At 40.8% G+C, this 14,534-nt stretch overlaps 1 protein-coding gene across 1 annotated transcript in view; it reads left to right on the plus strand.

Annotated features, from left to right (window-relative positions):
* The window catches only part of TNFRSF19 (tumor necrosis factor receptor superfamily, member 19), a 33,662-nt gene that overhangs the window by 657 nt on the left and 18,471 nt on the right, over positions 1 to 14,534 (plus strand). The window contains exon 2 of the mRNA XM_010130981.1: positions 2,854 to 2,939. Within this exon, the coding sequence (XP_010129283.1) occupies positions 2,854 to 2,939 (86 nt within the window). The remainder of the gene's footprint in view (positions 1 to 2,853; positions 2,940 to 14,534) is intronic.

Raw genomic sequence — 14,534 nt, forward strand, 5'->3', positions numbered from 1 at the left:
TCTTTCCCTTCTTAGGTCAATGCCTAGGTAATACTCATATATTTTTAGGTCAAAAGTAGTGGCTGAATTTCCTTCATGTTGGTAAAATCATAGAGCATGATCCTGGCTGAGGATCATAAGTAGATCTGAAAAAATTGTTTTGGAAAAAGTTAGAAGAGTGTGGAGACTCACTGAAACTGCTGCCTAAATCAAGACCTGTGCTTTGTTAGTCCAGTCATCCCAGATCTCTGTTGCTGACCTTTGTTAGTAGCATTAAGTGTTAAGATCTCCAGCAGGCTCTTCTTTATGTTGTGGCCAGGTTCTGCTATTGTAAATACCTGCCATGGATTTGTTAAAAGACATTTCTGATGCTTTTTTGAATTGTGGATTGGTAGTTTAATTGATGGGAGTAGGTTGTGAGATCTGATATACAGTTGTAACAGCCTTTGTATTTTCAGGCAATGTATTTCAAGATACTTAAGTTGGTACATTTGTTTCCTATCTATTTCTCAGCCATTTTATTTTATTTATTTTTATATACCTTTTTTAATACCAGCATTCAAATGCCCAAAGACTACTCGTCTCAAGTAGGATGTGAGGCCTTTTTTATTTAAAACCACTTAGTTAAGCTTTGGTAACTAATGATAGTTTTAATTCATGGTATAAGAAGGTGCAGTCCCAGGTGTTAGATGTTCCTGGCAACCACTTTTGATACCTTCTGCAGGCACGGGGTGGGTTGGTTTATGCTCATATTGCATACTACAGTGTATGTTTTGTAGGGCTTAACTGTTTGTCAGCAGGGAGAAGGTTTTTCTTCTTGGAGTGTAAACAGTATAGGCTAAAATTTGAAAGATGAGGAAAGAACAAGAAAGGAGCCAGAATAAAACATGAAGTAAGGGTAAATCTGAACTGGGGGATCTGGGAATGCTCCTTAGTGTCCTGGTCTATAATGTGTTCTAGACACACACGTTGAATATGTGTTAAAATGGGAGCTGCTGCCAGACCCTGCTTTTGCTGGCAGTGAAGTTGGGAACATGAGGAGGGAGGGAGGAATGAGCAGGGGAGTCACAGCTCATCTGGTCTGAATGTGCTGGGGGATCAGCCCTGTGGAACACACCAGCACTCATACCTGTCCTGCAGTTTAGAAGCTGCCTAAGTGAGTGGGGGATATAGCTGGCCCAGTCCAGTAGTTCAGTGATGTTTTACCTCTCAGCAATCATATTTATTTCTGTTTTGCGGATGTCCCACATGCCGCTCCTTATTGTTCAGCATCAAAACACCTCAGTGAGCATGTCAGCTAAACCCAAATATCAACACATTTCGTTCAGAGCAGGTGATCACCGTGGCCCCCCCAGTCTTACAGCCTAGGAATCTGTTTCTGCTCACACTGTTAGCGGAGTTTCCTGGCGATTGGAAAGCTGTTTGCTTTAGCTGATGGAGTCGGCATACTTCAAGGGCATTTGCAGCGTTAGTAGTTTAACAGCAGTAGAGTTAGTCCCTTTTATTGAATATGCCACTACATCTACAGAAAACACTTAATTCATGTACTCATCCTGAGCAGACCACAGCTATTGACTCCGGTTTAGTACTAGATGGAACTGAGTACCAATGCCTGATCGAAGGACAGCTGGCCCTGCTTGCCTGGGGAGCTGCTCTAAGTTCCTTCTTTAGAGGATGTCATGCTCCCATACGGATTTGGAGTGTAACACTCTAAAGTTCTGTTTTTTCATGTTGCACTACACTTGCTGCCTGATTTGGGAACGTCGACTTCTGCCTGGCGCTGTAGGCAGTGAGCTTTTCAAACAGGAGCTCAGCAGTGAAGCTCTGGGGGACCTTGAGAATAGAATGTCTCCTTGAGTCCGACAGCCTTTCTGCATTCATTTCTTCAAAGCAAACCAACCAGCCAGCGACTCATTCCTAAGTTTTCCCATTCTCCTGTTGGTGCTGGTCGCCTCCCGTTGCTCTTACTTACCTGAACCATCTGACTGATAGTTCTGTCTGCAACAGGCAATAGGAAAATAACGTGGAGAACTGGATGATGTAGATTGGGACTCGTGGTCACTTTGTTAATTTGCATTCACAGTCCATGCACGCTGTGATTTTGGTCGATAGTGAAGATCTTCCTGGAGGAGAAGGAAGAATCGGAGAGGGATTGTTACTTTGTTAAAATATAATTCTGAGACACCATTTTTACTGGTTTGTTATTCAACAAAACAATCAGAATAGTCTTATGCCGTGTGACAAAATCTTCAGAAAATGTTAAAACATTTTTGGTGCTGGGATGCCCTTCTGTAGAAGTACATAAATGAAGTAATTTATGAGGGATTTTTTTTCCTTTGGAGAGCTAGAGGATATCTTAGGGATTTTAACTAGGAAGCATTGACATCTGGTCCATTATATACTGTTAGTAGTGATAATTGCCTTGTAACTTCTTGTTCCTTTCAGGAGAGTTGTGTTGATTAATCAGGTCACTTTATCAATTTTTAGTGGCCAAATAAGCTAGTGTAATGTAAACTCATCCTGAGTGTCTTGTACGTTGTGATCTATGTGGAGAACAGGATATTGGTTTCCGTCTGAAATCTCCAGAATTATTTCCTACGTGAATATAAGGTTATAGTAGCTGTGCATTTGGACTAACACACATGGAACATTTCCTCCATTTACTTTAGATCTACTGCTGTATTATTAATTACTATCTAATGTACTTCTGCTTATCTTCATTTTCTTCTGTTTCCTGATAGTTTGCATTGGGGCGTAGATTGACAAAAGTTTGTAGTTACAGAGGGTTTTCTCAAAACACCTCGTTAATTTTGTGAGGGAAAATAACTGATTAACGGTTTTGATTAATTGCTTTTTCATTGCTTTTTCTTCTAGATTTTATAGGAAGACTAAGCTTGGTGGCTTCCAAGACATGGAGTGTGTTCCTTGCGGTGATCCTCCTCCTCCCTACGAGCCTCACTGTAAGTGCTCTGTTCTTCCTCTTGGAGCAGGATTAACTTTCTTTGCTTCGGAGTGTTTTCTGTTTTCACTTGAAAGCCTGGCAAAAACTGGCAGCCACAGCTATGGAGGGTTCTTTCAAAGGCTCGCTTTCTTGTTAGTGAATGATTTTGTTACTACACTTCAGCAGGTCCAGAGCTCCCACTGCAAAGTTCCCTCACATGACCAGTCACCTGAGGATAAACATTCCTGCCAAACCATGTGGTTCGGGAGTCTTGAGTCCACTTCTTACCTTGGCATAAGAATTCTAATTGCTCTCTGGCGTTACTGCCAGAACAAAGCAAGCCTTCCGAGATCCTCTGCCTGCTCTCAGGTGGGCCCCAGTGAGTTCTCTCCTGACACTCAGAAGAGGTGATTCGTTGATACCTTTAAAAATAACTGATACCAAGGTTACAGTGCGAGAGAACAACATAGATACGTCTCTTCGTAGTACTGCATACATTCAGAAGGAAATGAACAATCAGTTTCTCTGTTTGTTTTGGCCAACGAGAGGATTAGAATCTTTTTAAAAGGAGAGAACCTCTTTATTCTGCCACAGAAGCCTTTTCACTGCTGCTCCTAAGACTACTGATGGTCTACATCCCATCGAGTTTTTAATCCAGTAAAAGCAGTGAATTATTCTTGTGGCATTTATTGCTGTCTACTTTATATGAGTTTAAAAAGTTGATTCAACATAACCTTGTGGAAAACCTGGGATTTACTGGTTTGTTTCTGTAACCATAAAGTTACATTTTTTCTGAGTTTTTTCCCTATTCCAAACAGAAACAGCTGTTTATAGAAAGACTGGATTTTCAAGTTTCTGAAGTGCTTCATGCTATTTTAAAAAGGACACACTGTTGTTCTTTCTCTTTTTAACCATTCTAAATTAAATTATAACCAAGGATACGCTATTGTGTGTTTAAAAATCATACTTTTCAATAGCTTCCTGTGGTATTAAATTTAATGAAATAAGGATCCTTCAGCATTTCGTATATTGCTTAGATAGGACATTTTTCAAATATGCCAAACTTCCCTGTCCCGTGTCCATTCTAGTGGCCTTTGGGGAATATGCTTACAAAACTGACCATGGTGAATGAGTGGTTACCAAGTCTTCTGAAGTAACTCAGAATTGTTTAGATTACAGTGATTGGCCTTTCATAAATAAGACTAAACTTGGATCCTAAATTGGACTGTTAGGAAGCTACTACTAATTTTAAGTGGGCAACAGACAACCTTGTGGAGAAGCGCATTTTTTCCTGGCACGATCTGCAGTGGTGAATAGAGATTAGAGACGTTTTTTCACTAATTTCATGGCTGTGACAAAGCCTATGACTAAATAACAGAAGTGTTAACAATTGCTTGTTTTTCATACTTCTGGTGGCCAGTTGTGAGAATTGGTCAGTGTTTCCGGCTTTTACAGGAGCCATACTAAAATGTTTGAAATGATGAACGTGTTCTTTACATGCTCACCAACCATTACATTCTTAAATAGGGAGGTATGATTACTGGATGCCATTGGTCTTCAGGAGGCTTTTGTTTGAGATTTCTGTATTGGTTTTCCCAGTCTCTAACGTGCCTGCCTCAGAGCAGCCTGGGAAACTATTCCCACAATAGCAGGTAAATGAACTGAAATCTGTTGAGTTTTACTGAACATCAAAGAAGTGGAAATAGCTCAGCTTTAAGACTTAAGTCAAAACCATGTTTCTACAAGGAAGTTTAAGTAACGGTGTTGAAAGCAAGCTTTTCTGCCTAATGCTGAAGATGGTGGCTGTTTGTTTCGGTAATGAATAGGTTGTGGTAGTTAAGGTCAGTTTAAGACTGCAGTACCTGACGTTAAATGGAGACAGGCCACTAGGTGTACGGGGCAAGTTCTCGGTGATCAGAGGGCTAAGTTCTTGTTCTCTGCCTTTCTTATCCTTTCTTTCCACTGTGAAACAGAAAGTCAAATATTAGTGCAGCCAACATATTACAGATGAAAAGGAAAAGTTTAAATGTCCTGTTTCAATGAATTAATTGTCCTGCGAGGTGTGTGGCAATCTCTTGTTTGCTCAAGATCGTGACCATAAGGGCACAAAGGCTCACAGCCCCTGCCTGCACTAAAGGTTCGTGTTCAAGCTGAGATGTGGATGAAGTTCTTTCAGCACTAGGAGCAGTTGATTATTACCCGGTTAGCTATAAATCTAAATACTTGCTTTTATCTTCTTTCTTTCTGTAGACATTTTAAAACAGATCTGGTTTAAATATTGACTCATGGAAAAATGAGGTGGTGAATTGCTAGAGGCAAAGTTGAAAGGATTCTATAATGAACAAGTAAAGAGAGTGCTGGAGGCCAGGAGGATCACTATCACCTTTGTGTAAATATTGAAAGGGACACAATGACTTATGTGTGTTTTTAGGATGTCAGAAAATTAAATACACGATACAATTATATTTTAATTTGCTTAGTTCAGGTAAATAAACCATAGATATCAATCCTATATGTAAGATCAGCATCTAAACACAAGATTAGAAATTAAAGCATATTTTTTTAAATTACTAATTATGTTCACTTTTCTCACCTGAAGACTTATTTTTTTTTTTGTCAGCTGAGTGACAGAGAAGTCCTTTGAACTGGGAAGGAGAGTGAAAACCTGATCAAAGGTGTAATTTCTGAAAGGGAGGTAGCACAGGCTGTCCCAAACTGGTATCTGTTCAGCATCGAGACAGTGACGTAGTTACGTTTCAACGATTCTTTTTCCTCAGCACCAGTTTTGGTTGTGCTCTGCCGTCTGTTTAGGCTGTTGTGCTGCCCCAATGGTTATGCTTAAACCGTTACTGAAACTCTTCGCTAAGCTAGATTGTGAACCTATCCATGATACAAAAAGAATTAAAATAACTCCCTTCTTAAGGTTATTTTAAAAATCTAATGAGTTTGTTAACCTCAAAACACTCGTGGTGACACAAGTGAAGGAGAGCTGTGGGAAAGGCTGGGGTGAGGAGCAGAAGATTTTCCAAAGATACCATTGCTTGCTTCAAACAAGCGTTAGGTTTTCAGCTAGTCTGTCTTAGCAAATAAACAAAAACCACTGGAAACCATACTCCTCACCGTCTGCTGGCCGTAAGAAGTGGGCAGGTAGAGCAATAGAGTTACTTTACCAGCTTGGCTGGTGGCAGCTGTTCCTACCAGTGGTGATGTATTGTTCGGTTTGAAATGCAGAGAACAGCATCACAGTCACCCGAACCCTTTACCTCTGGACAGCCTTACTGTAACCCCTGACACTGAACTTTCTCAAGCTTAACTTTCTCAGCTCCTAGCACTTCCACATTACTGTTCCACTCTGCACTGATCTGTGGTCAGTGGTGCTCTGTTACATGCAAGTTGAGTCTAGAATTTGGCTGTACCAACAGTTAAATTGGACTAGTGAGTCAGGGAAGAGAGGAAATGGACACCTGGGCACCAAGAGCGTTTTGCAGTGACACCAAAGGAACAGATAAGAATGTTGTCCTTTTTTTGTAATTATCTGCACTATTACAGTCTTTTTAAATCATAATAGCAGCACAGTACGTTCAGCCAAACTCATTCTTCCTTCTCCAGGACCACTTCTGCTTGCCTGCTTGTGTCTTCATGACATAAAGCAAGGAGCATGGGAATCGGGGTGGGGGGTGTGGGGGGGACAAGATGGGGGTGGGATGCAATTCCGTGTGGAGCTTGGGAAACTAGTTTCTACATGTTCCAGGAAATAAATGCATTCTTTGCTTCAGTGAAGCAGAAATGTTTTGTTGGGTAAGTCACAGCAGTAGAAATATCTGCAGTTAGATTGTAACATCATGTGCACTTGAAATAAACCTGCACTCAGGTTTAAAATTGCTCCTTTTTTTACAGGAGCTGTGTTTTCAGGTATTGATTTCAGTGATAGTGGTTTCAAATATAAAGAATATCTCAAAACCCCAAAATAAACAGATTTTACTAAGAGAGGGAATAAAAGTAAAGATTACCGCTTGTTGAGAGAAAATACATGCAGTAGGTCAGAGTGAAAACAATACATTTTCATATGAGGCATCCGTATGTCATCTGCTTTAGATTTTATTTCTGTAAGGAACTTCTACAACACTTTGACTACCTCCCCTAAGATGGATTGCAAAGCTCCCTTCACAGTTTTCTTCTGTAGATTTTTGTGTTAATTGGCTTCCGTGTGTTCACAGAGTGTTTTTCTGAGAATTAAACTTAAGTGTCCTGAAGTGCAGCTGAGTCTCACTCTTAAATCCGCAAGGTATGCAGTTCCAGTAATGAAAGGTGCTATTTAAGGGATAAAGTCTGGAGGTATTTCCTTCTTCCTGGTGTTAGAAGTAGCTGGTATAGGAAAAGTAAGATTTGGTCTAAATCCGCTTGTTTACATTGACGAGATTAGGATCTGTGATTTTTACAAACTTCCACGTGAGTGTAATGGGTGTTTGGGGTGTGCAAGGACCATACTTCAGAGCAGAGAAAAAACCCCAGCACTTACAGGCTGGAGGGGAATATTGTGGGGTGGCAAAATGCATGATTAGAAGTAAGAGGGGGCTGGAAGCTTGCTGGCTACATCTGTATTCTGTAAAATACTCACTAGTGGTAAGAGAAAAATTCCCTCTGTCTCAGCTTTGGCGTTTTTTACATTATTTCATTAAACATAACATTTTAACTTGAGAGTAATTTTTTGGATGACATTCAATTCCACATTAGTTCCTCTGTTTACATAGTGGAATTTTAATTTACTCATATAATTTTCTGTTTACAGAATTTTGTGATTTGAAAGCTCTCAGACTCCAGATAATGTTTTTCCAGCTATTGAGTTTTCCTGTAATTTTTATTTGGTTGCTTTCTACAATAAACTTTGTATTACTAACACAAAGTTACGCTGCTTACGTGCATACAAGGAAACTGGCAGCTTAAAGTCTGTAATGAGTGAAACCGTTCTTAATTATTTGGTTCTGTTCCAACATATATGTCCATCTTATTTCAGTATTTTTTCTGATTTGGGGTTACCTCACAGAACCTCTCATAATCCTCTTTGCCATGTTGGACACTGTGATAGAAAGCAGCTGGAATACTGTATAAATCTTTGACAAAAGTCGTAAGGAGCGATGGCTAATTCAGGTACAGCCGATAGCATCACTAGCTTATAAATATCAGTCTGGTTCTATTACAGAGACATTAGCTTTCCATTATCTCATCACTGAAACGTACCCTCCTGTAAAATACAAGTCGTCAGTCTGATATGTTCCATATGTGCCTGGTGGTAGAGTGACTTACCTTCAGGAAGTCTGAAACAAATGTGACTAGGTGTTTCAGAGTTGAGAATTGTTATTTGTGTCTTACAAAGTTTTATTGCAATTTTTTATTTCACTCATCATCAATTGAGGAGAGTTAACCTGGAAAACCTAGATGTTTTCAATTCCTTGTCTTTGATAATTGTGATGCTTCTGACCCGTGGGGGGAAGGTTAATGTATGATGTAAGAGTTGAACGGTTCCGTTTCTTCCTGTTCTCAATTTGCTTTATGTGCTGGGCTCCCCTCCGGAGACAAAAGTTGCAAACAAAGAGGGACAGGTTTTTCTTTCGTTTAATAACAGGGATGTTACCACTAAAATAATAGTTCTGAAACATCACTTAATGGTGGGGAAGCTTCCATTCATTGCATGGTTTAATCATGTTCCAGAGCTTTCTCCTTGCCTGGCTCGGGGGATAGCCCTTTGACACAGGCATTCCCAGCTCCCTTTCACGAACCCCTGTCCTCTGTACCTCCCATTTCTGTGCCTGTATCTTCAGAAGGACTTCATTATCTAGCTCGTATCACTAAATATGGGTTACAGTTAGTAGACAGAACTGGTCAGAAGGGTTTCCCTCATCTCTATCAACCTCTGCTTCAGGAAAAAAAAAAAGTCATGCTACACCAAAACACTAAGGGGGGGAGGAGGGGAGGGGGGAGAACGGGACACACAAAACCAAATTAATTTTCTACAGGAGAAAATTTAGCTTAAAAATGTTGAAATTACCCTGCAAGGAGGTGTTACTTCCAAACCCACCAGAATTTCTGTGTAGCCAGCCGGATGCTTTATCGGAGAATCAAAATCTGGAAGCCAAAGCTGCCAGAGCTTCCAGTCAGTCTGCACTGTTAGAGTTCTGTCCGCTCTCTTGAGCTGTCCTGAAGTGTTCTGTTCCCTGCAGCTTACTTTTTACAGATGAAAATTTGTTTTATCAGAAAGATTTCCAGTCTCGTGTAGTACAGCTTAGTGCTGCGAAATTGTAGGTGTGAGGGCTGTTCTGTGGATCGATTCACTTACTAGTCACTTCCGTAGGACTCAAGCTCTCAGTACAGCGAGTCTGCTCTGTTATGAAAGGTTTATCGTTTGAGTCTGTAGTAAAAGGATAGTAACTCGAACAACTTCAGCAGTTCTCATGACTGATCTTCACTGAAGCTCTTACAATGACAGCAGGGTTGCCTGTTTTGTGCTTGCCACCTCAAATCTAACTGAGATTCTTTGCACAATGGAATTTTATTTCACATTCAAGTAACCCGGTTCAAACTAGAAGAACCAGGCTAGCAGTGAATGCTTTTGAAGAGTGCTGAGTATAGACATCACGAGCCTTGTCGTGTGTTTAGAAGTACTTAAGGCTTAAATATCCAAACAGGCCCAGGATCCTGACTCCAAATGTGCATCACCAGCTGTCTTGCATGACAGCTACCCAACTGCATGCCACTGATTCTGGGTCCAGGTGGCTTGGATGCCTTGCAACTTCGGAGTAGGACAAAAGGACTGTGGTCACCTCCTCTCCCCTGACTGCAGTGGAAGAAGGAAATACATGTGCATGGGCTGGGCAGGATGATCTCAGTAGGTGCCTAACTGGAGAGTACAGACCCCGTTCTCGCTTACAGTTGATCCAAGAGGTGATGGAACTGGGGTTTAAAGAGGCACCCATGAAGTTCTCTGTATTCCTCAGTGATCATCCTATAACACTTGCAACACTGAGCAGCTCTGTGTCCAGCTGGCGCTGAAACCACCAGGATCTACAAGCTAAGTGGTCTGTCACCCATGTCTGGGCATTCTGTCCTGTGGTGGTTTCTGATGCCAAACACAGCAGAGCAGGTTGGGATATTGGCTGGGAGCCCTTTTCTGGACAGCTTCGTTGAGTTCAGAATTCTTCCGTTATCAACGTGTGTGGTGTTTCCTTACCAACCGTGTGTTGGCTTTTTGTCCTTACTCCTGGATTCTTCCATCACGCGCAGGCTCCCAGCGCCGTGTGTGCCGTTCTTACCACTGCAGGGGCTGTGCCTGTGCTGTGACCCGAGCTTCACGCCGTACGAAGTTAGTCAGTCTGAATACAGCTCAATGGTTCGAAGATACTGAAGTTAATGACATTGTGTATAATTCTCCCATTCTGACTGCAACGGCAAGTGATGGGAAATAATAAATTCCAAATTAATACTCACAGCTTTTCAGAGGAGGGGAAGAGTCTATCTGGTGTCCTGGCTGTTTGGATATGCTGGTAGAGGTACACCAATAAGACTTATTTTGTTGAATAGAAACCTGTTAAAATATTCAAGACCTTGAGTTGTACTTTTGAAGTGAAGCTTAAGCTGTAAATTAGTGACTTTCCATTTAAATTATTACCTGACTAATCAACCAAACTTTCCTCCCAGCTTCCCGCCGTGTTTGTGTGAAATACAGGTGACTAGGTCAGACTTTCTGTGTATTTAAATTACTCTGCTCTTTAATCTCAAATAATGGGCAGTCCTCTGTTTTGCTTCTTGCTGCCTTTAATGCATTACTAGATGCATTAAGATGGACCAGCAACTCCTGGAGGAGGTCTGCTGGTACCATCCAACGGAAACTCCAGAAGCGGAATACAGCTCTGTCATAGCTCTTCAAAGGGCAGCAGAAATCAGTGCATATCAATAAAAAGGAAGAAAAACATAAACAGGCAAAAAGTTTACCCCACAAGTATGGTCAACAGGAGGAGTCTATGCCACAGTTTTACAGACAGTGATTTGTAAGTAACAGGGTGAAACATAAGTAGTTGGAAATCCAAGTGGAACATCAGGAATACATTCTAAAATAAGATTTATCAAACTGGAAAAGTTCAACATGCTGCTTCATGCATTATAATGAGTGATCCTGTACATCGTGGAATGAGTTTGTATGAAAGAATTGCTGAAAGATGTTTCCGCTCTATTAACTGGTGTGCGCTTTGTGCTTTTTCGTTCAGAAAAGTATTCTCTTTTTTCTTTCCTTGATTATAATTGTATTTGTAATTCTGCAATTAAAATATTTTTCTGAGCAGCTTTAAAAGCACAAAATGTCCTTGAGACACAAATAAATATTTCTGTGGCACATGTGAGCTCAGTGTGTGGTTCACTAACATAAACTTTGCAGTAGCAGTGCAAAACCAAACAAAATTGGGATTTAATGCAGACTTCTTGGTAGTATTTCTTCTGAAGCCTTTACAGAAGGATATCTCCTTTGTCTCCTTTGTGCGTTTTTCAAGGAAGTTGTTAAACCTTTCCTTTTATGATATATGGTAATTATAGCGTGTGATTTTTTTTTTTTTCTTCTGGTAAAAGACCATTTGTTAGATTGTTTTCACACACGTTGCCATAGTTAAGGCTGTGTGAGGTGGACTGTGAAACTTTCTTCTGGATGACAACGTAGATAGAAAGTTGTACAGTGAAGAGGGGTATTTTTCTGCAAAACGTGTCTGATTCAGGTGATACTTAACGGATGAAGGAAGCCCAAACTCACACACTGGCAGTGAGAACGGTCCATCTTTCAGTAAATAATCAGTATTGTAACCTCACTTTGTCCCGGCAAAAGTGAATGTCGCAGGTTTTATGTGGGTCTGAAATAATGCTCTCTGCTTTGGTTCAAGGGCAGTTATACGTACCCGTTTTGTGCAAGACGCTGTTGATGGTAGTAAGTAGCACTACTTAGTAAGATCAATGAGGTAGAATACTCATTTTATCTCAGCTTGCCCATGAAGACGTTCACAGCCCCTCTGATGGCAGAGACTCAAGAATATCACGACTTCTGCGGCTAGATGACAAGTGAAGGAATGCTGTAGCTCCTCCAGCAGAGCAAAGCCCCCAACCCAACCCAGCCCTTTCCAGTTCTCTCCTGCTGTTGCTTTGTGCAAGCTTGTGGGGTAGTGCAGGTGGGATGCTGCCGTGAGGTTTCCTCTTCCAGAACGGGTAGGCTTTGGTCTCACCCTTGTGCTGACTGACTCACAGACGTGCCTGAGACTATCAGGAGGAAGTGCTTTCTTGCTGACCATCAAATATTTCCTGCTGTTCTGCGTCCCTGTCCTTTAAGGTCTAGGTATATTTAATGGATTGAGCTGAATTTGATGTTGTTTGTTCAGTGAACTGTCAGGATTTGGTGGTTATCACTGAGTGTGTGGACCATTCCTTTAGTGCCCGAGTCACACTAGTCTCTGGACCTGTGAAAGAGGTTTTGTTCCTGGCAATGTAGCGTTCTCTGGGGGGAAACTCCCGTTTCCTTCCTGGCCACTGAAGGCCAGGTTTCTGCGAACAGCGAGTTTGTCCTCCCTTGTTTTTAACTACTACATACTTGAAACATACTGAACATTGCCAGTGGCCAGGAGGTGTTCTGGCTGCTGAAAATGATTTCAGAGTTGTAAATTCAAGTGTTGTGGCAAACCAAAATGTTTTGAAGGTCCAAACTCTTGGGGCAGATAAGATTAGAATTGTGTCACCTTCACTTTGGTTTCATGAGTGAATGCAGGATATTGAATAATCTTGTCCTGTATTTTAAATCCTTTTGACCCTGGTGACTAATTTCTGTCCACCCTTAAAAACTAACAGAGACCTCAGACAAGGAATTTTCTGATTTCACAAAAACTAGGGATCTGGTAGTGAACGAGGAGCTGTATTATGCGCTTGCTGAGAAGGTTGTAGCATAAGCTCCTACCACGTTCTTCAACAGAAAATCTAGGGAGAGGACAACAATGTAGAACAAAGCTTCTTGAAAGTATTAATTTATTGTGATGGGGGGGGTTGGAACAGGAAAATTTGAATGCTAGACGTTTAAATCTTTAAAAACAAAATCTTTTCTACTAGGAAATCTGGAAGATTACTATTAGCAGTCCCTACATAGAAAGCTGTTCGCACTATAAATACTAAATGATTTTCAGAGTAGATGTCATGTAAATGGCTTCCATCTTACAAATGGAAATCATAAAATAAATCAAGAATGGAAATGTTGTTTCTCAACTGATTGTTTATAATGTCTGAGAATTTAATAGATAAAGTATGTATGATCATAATCTAGTGAAGTTTTAAGGAGAAGGCATGGAGCTGGGGTGGTGTTTGACCTAGCTGAACTGCACTGGAAGGCATCGGCTTTCTAGTTTCAGCATGAGAATTGCACTAGTTACGTGTAATCATAATCGTTAATCCATTAATGTATTCCAGAGAGAGCACAATATTCCAATACATCTTTGAAAATAGTTTCCTCATTTCTTACTACTATATGATGAAAAATGTATAGCTTGAAACGAGAATGGAAATGTCACCTTGTGATCTTAAATTGGATCAAATTTTGTTTATTTCATGAATTGACAGCAGAAGCTCACGCTGTCTTAACAGGGCTTTACCTAAGTGGTGTCCGTCTGGCAGGCAGGAGGTTATGTCTGCCCAGTCCATAGTATGTGTAGGGCAGATTTTTTATCTTCCCTCTGACTCGCAGCTGGCAGCTAAGCCCTATCTGCTAATCCTGGTGAGAGCTGCAGATTGAAATACAAACCGACTTTTGAACTTGTATATCCTTCCCCACAGATGTCTGAAGCCTTGATGATGTTTCTTTTATGATTCCTTTTAAATCAGGGAATGAATTGCTGCATTAAGAGTAAAGTTATATAAACCATTCCCTTAAAATGGATATTTAACAAAGGAAAGCTGAGAGTTACCAAAATACGTAGGTTTTGCATGTTTTTGTGGAGTAAACACTCTCTGTGGAGTTCTTACTTCTTCGTTAGGTTAAAACGTGCCCTAGTGTATAGCCCGATGAAGTTTGTGTTTGCAGCATTCACTTCTAGTTTGCTCATCTAAAATACGAACAGGCCGTTTGCAAGCATATTTAGGTTTGTTGCTTGACACTGTTAAGTACAGTTAGAAAATGAAATTATCATCTTAACTGCCAAGTAGGAGAATTTCAATGTGTTTTTTCAAACCAGTTTACCATACTTTTGTTTCTAGTAGTAACTTGTGCAACCTTTCATCTTCTGAGTCAATCCCATAATTGGTATCCTTCTTTGCCAGAGGCACACTGCCTGTTTGTTTTAGCTACAGAATGTCTGCAAGAAATTTAACTTAATCATACTTTTAAATGTAAGAGCTGGTTAGCTCCATTACGCTAGATTAAAGTGAACTTGAAATTCCTGAGCTGCAGAGAAGGGGCTAATAGTTGACCTGCGCTGAGTAAGTCCTGTTTCCGATGGGTTTTCTGGTACGTGCCCTTGCTAACGTGGCCAGCCCTTCAGCCCCGGCTTGCCGAGGCTCTGAGTGATTTTCTGTTCGCTGTACGGAGTGGGTTTGCAAAGCTCCTGCA

Source organism: Buceros rhinoceros, unplaced genomic scaffold (genome assembly GCF_000710305.1).
Source record: "Buceros rhinoceros silvestris isolate BGI_N320 unplaced genomic scaffold, ASM71030v1 scaffold4432, whole genome shotgun sequence".
Classification (NCBI taxonomy): domain Eukaryota; kingdom Metazoa; phylum Chordata; class Aves; order Bucerotiformes; family Bucerotidae; genus Buceros; species Buceros rhinoceros.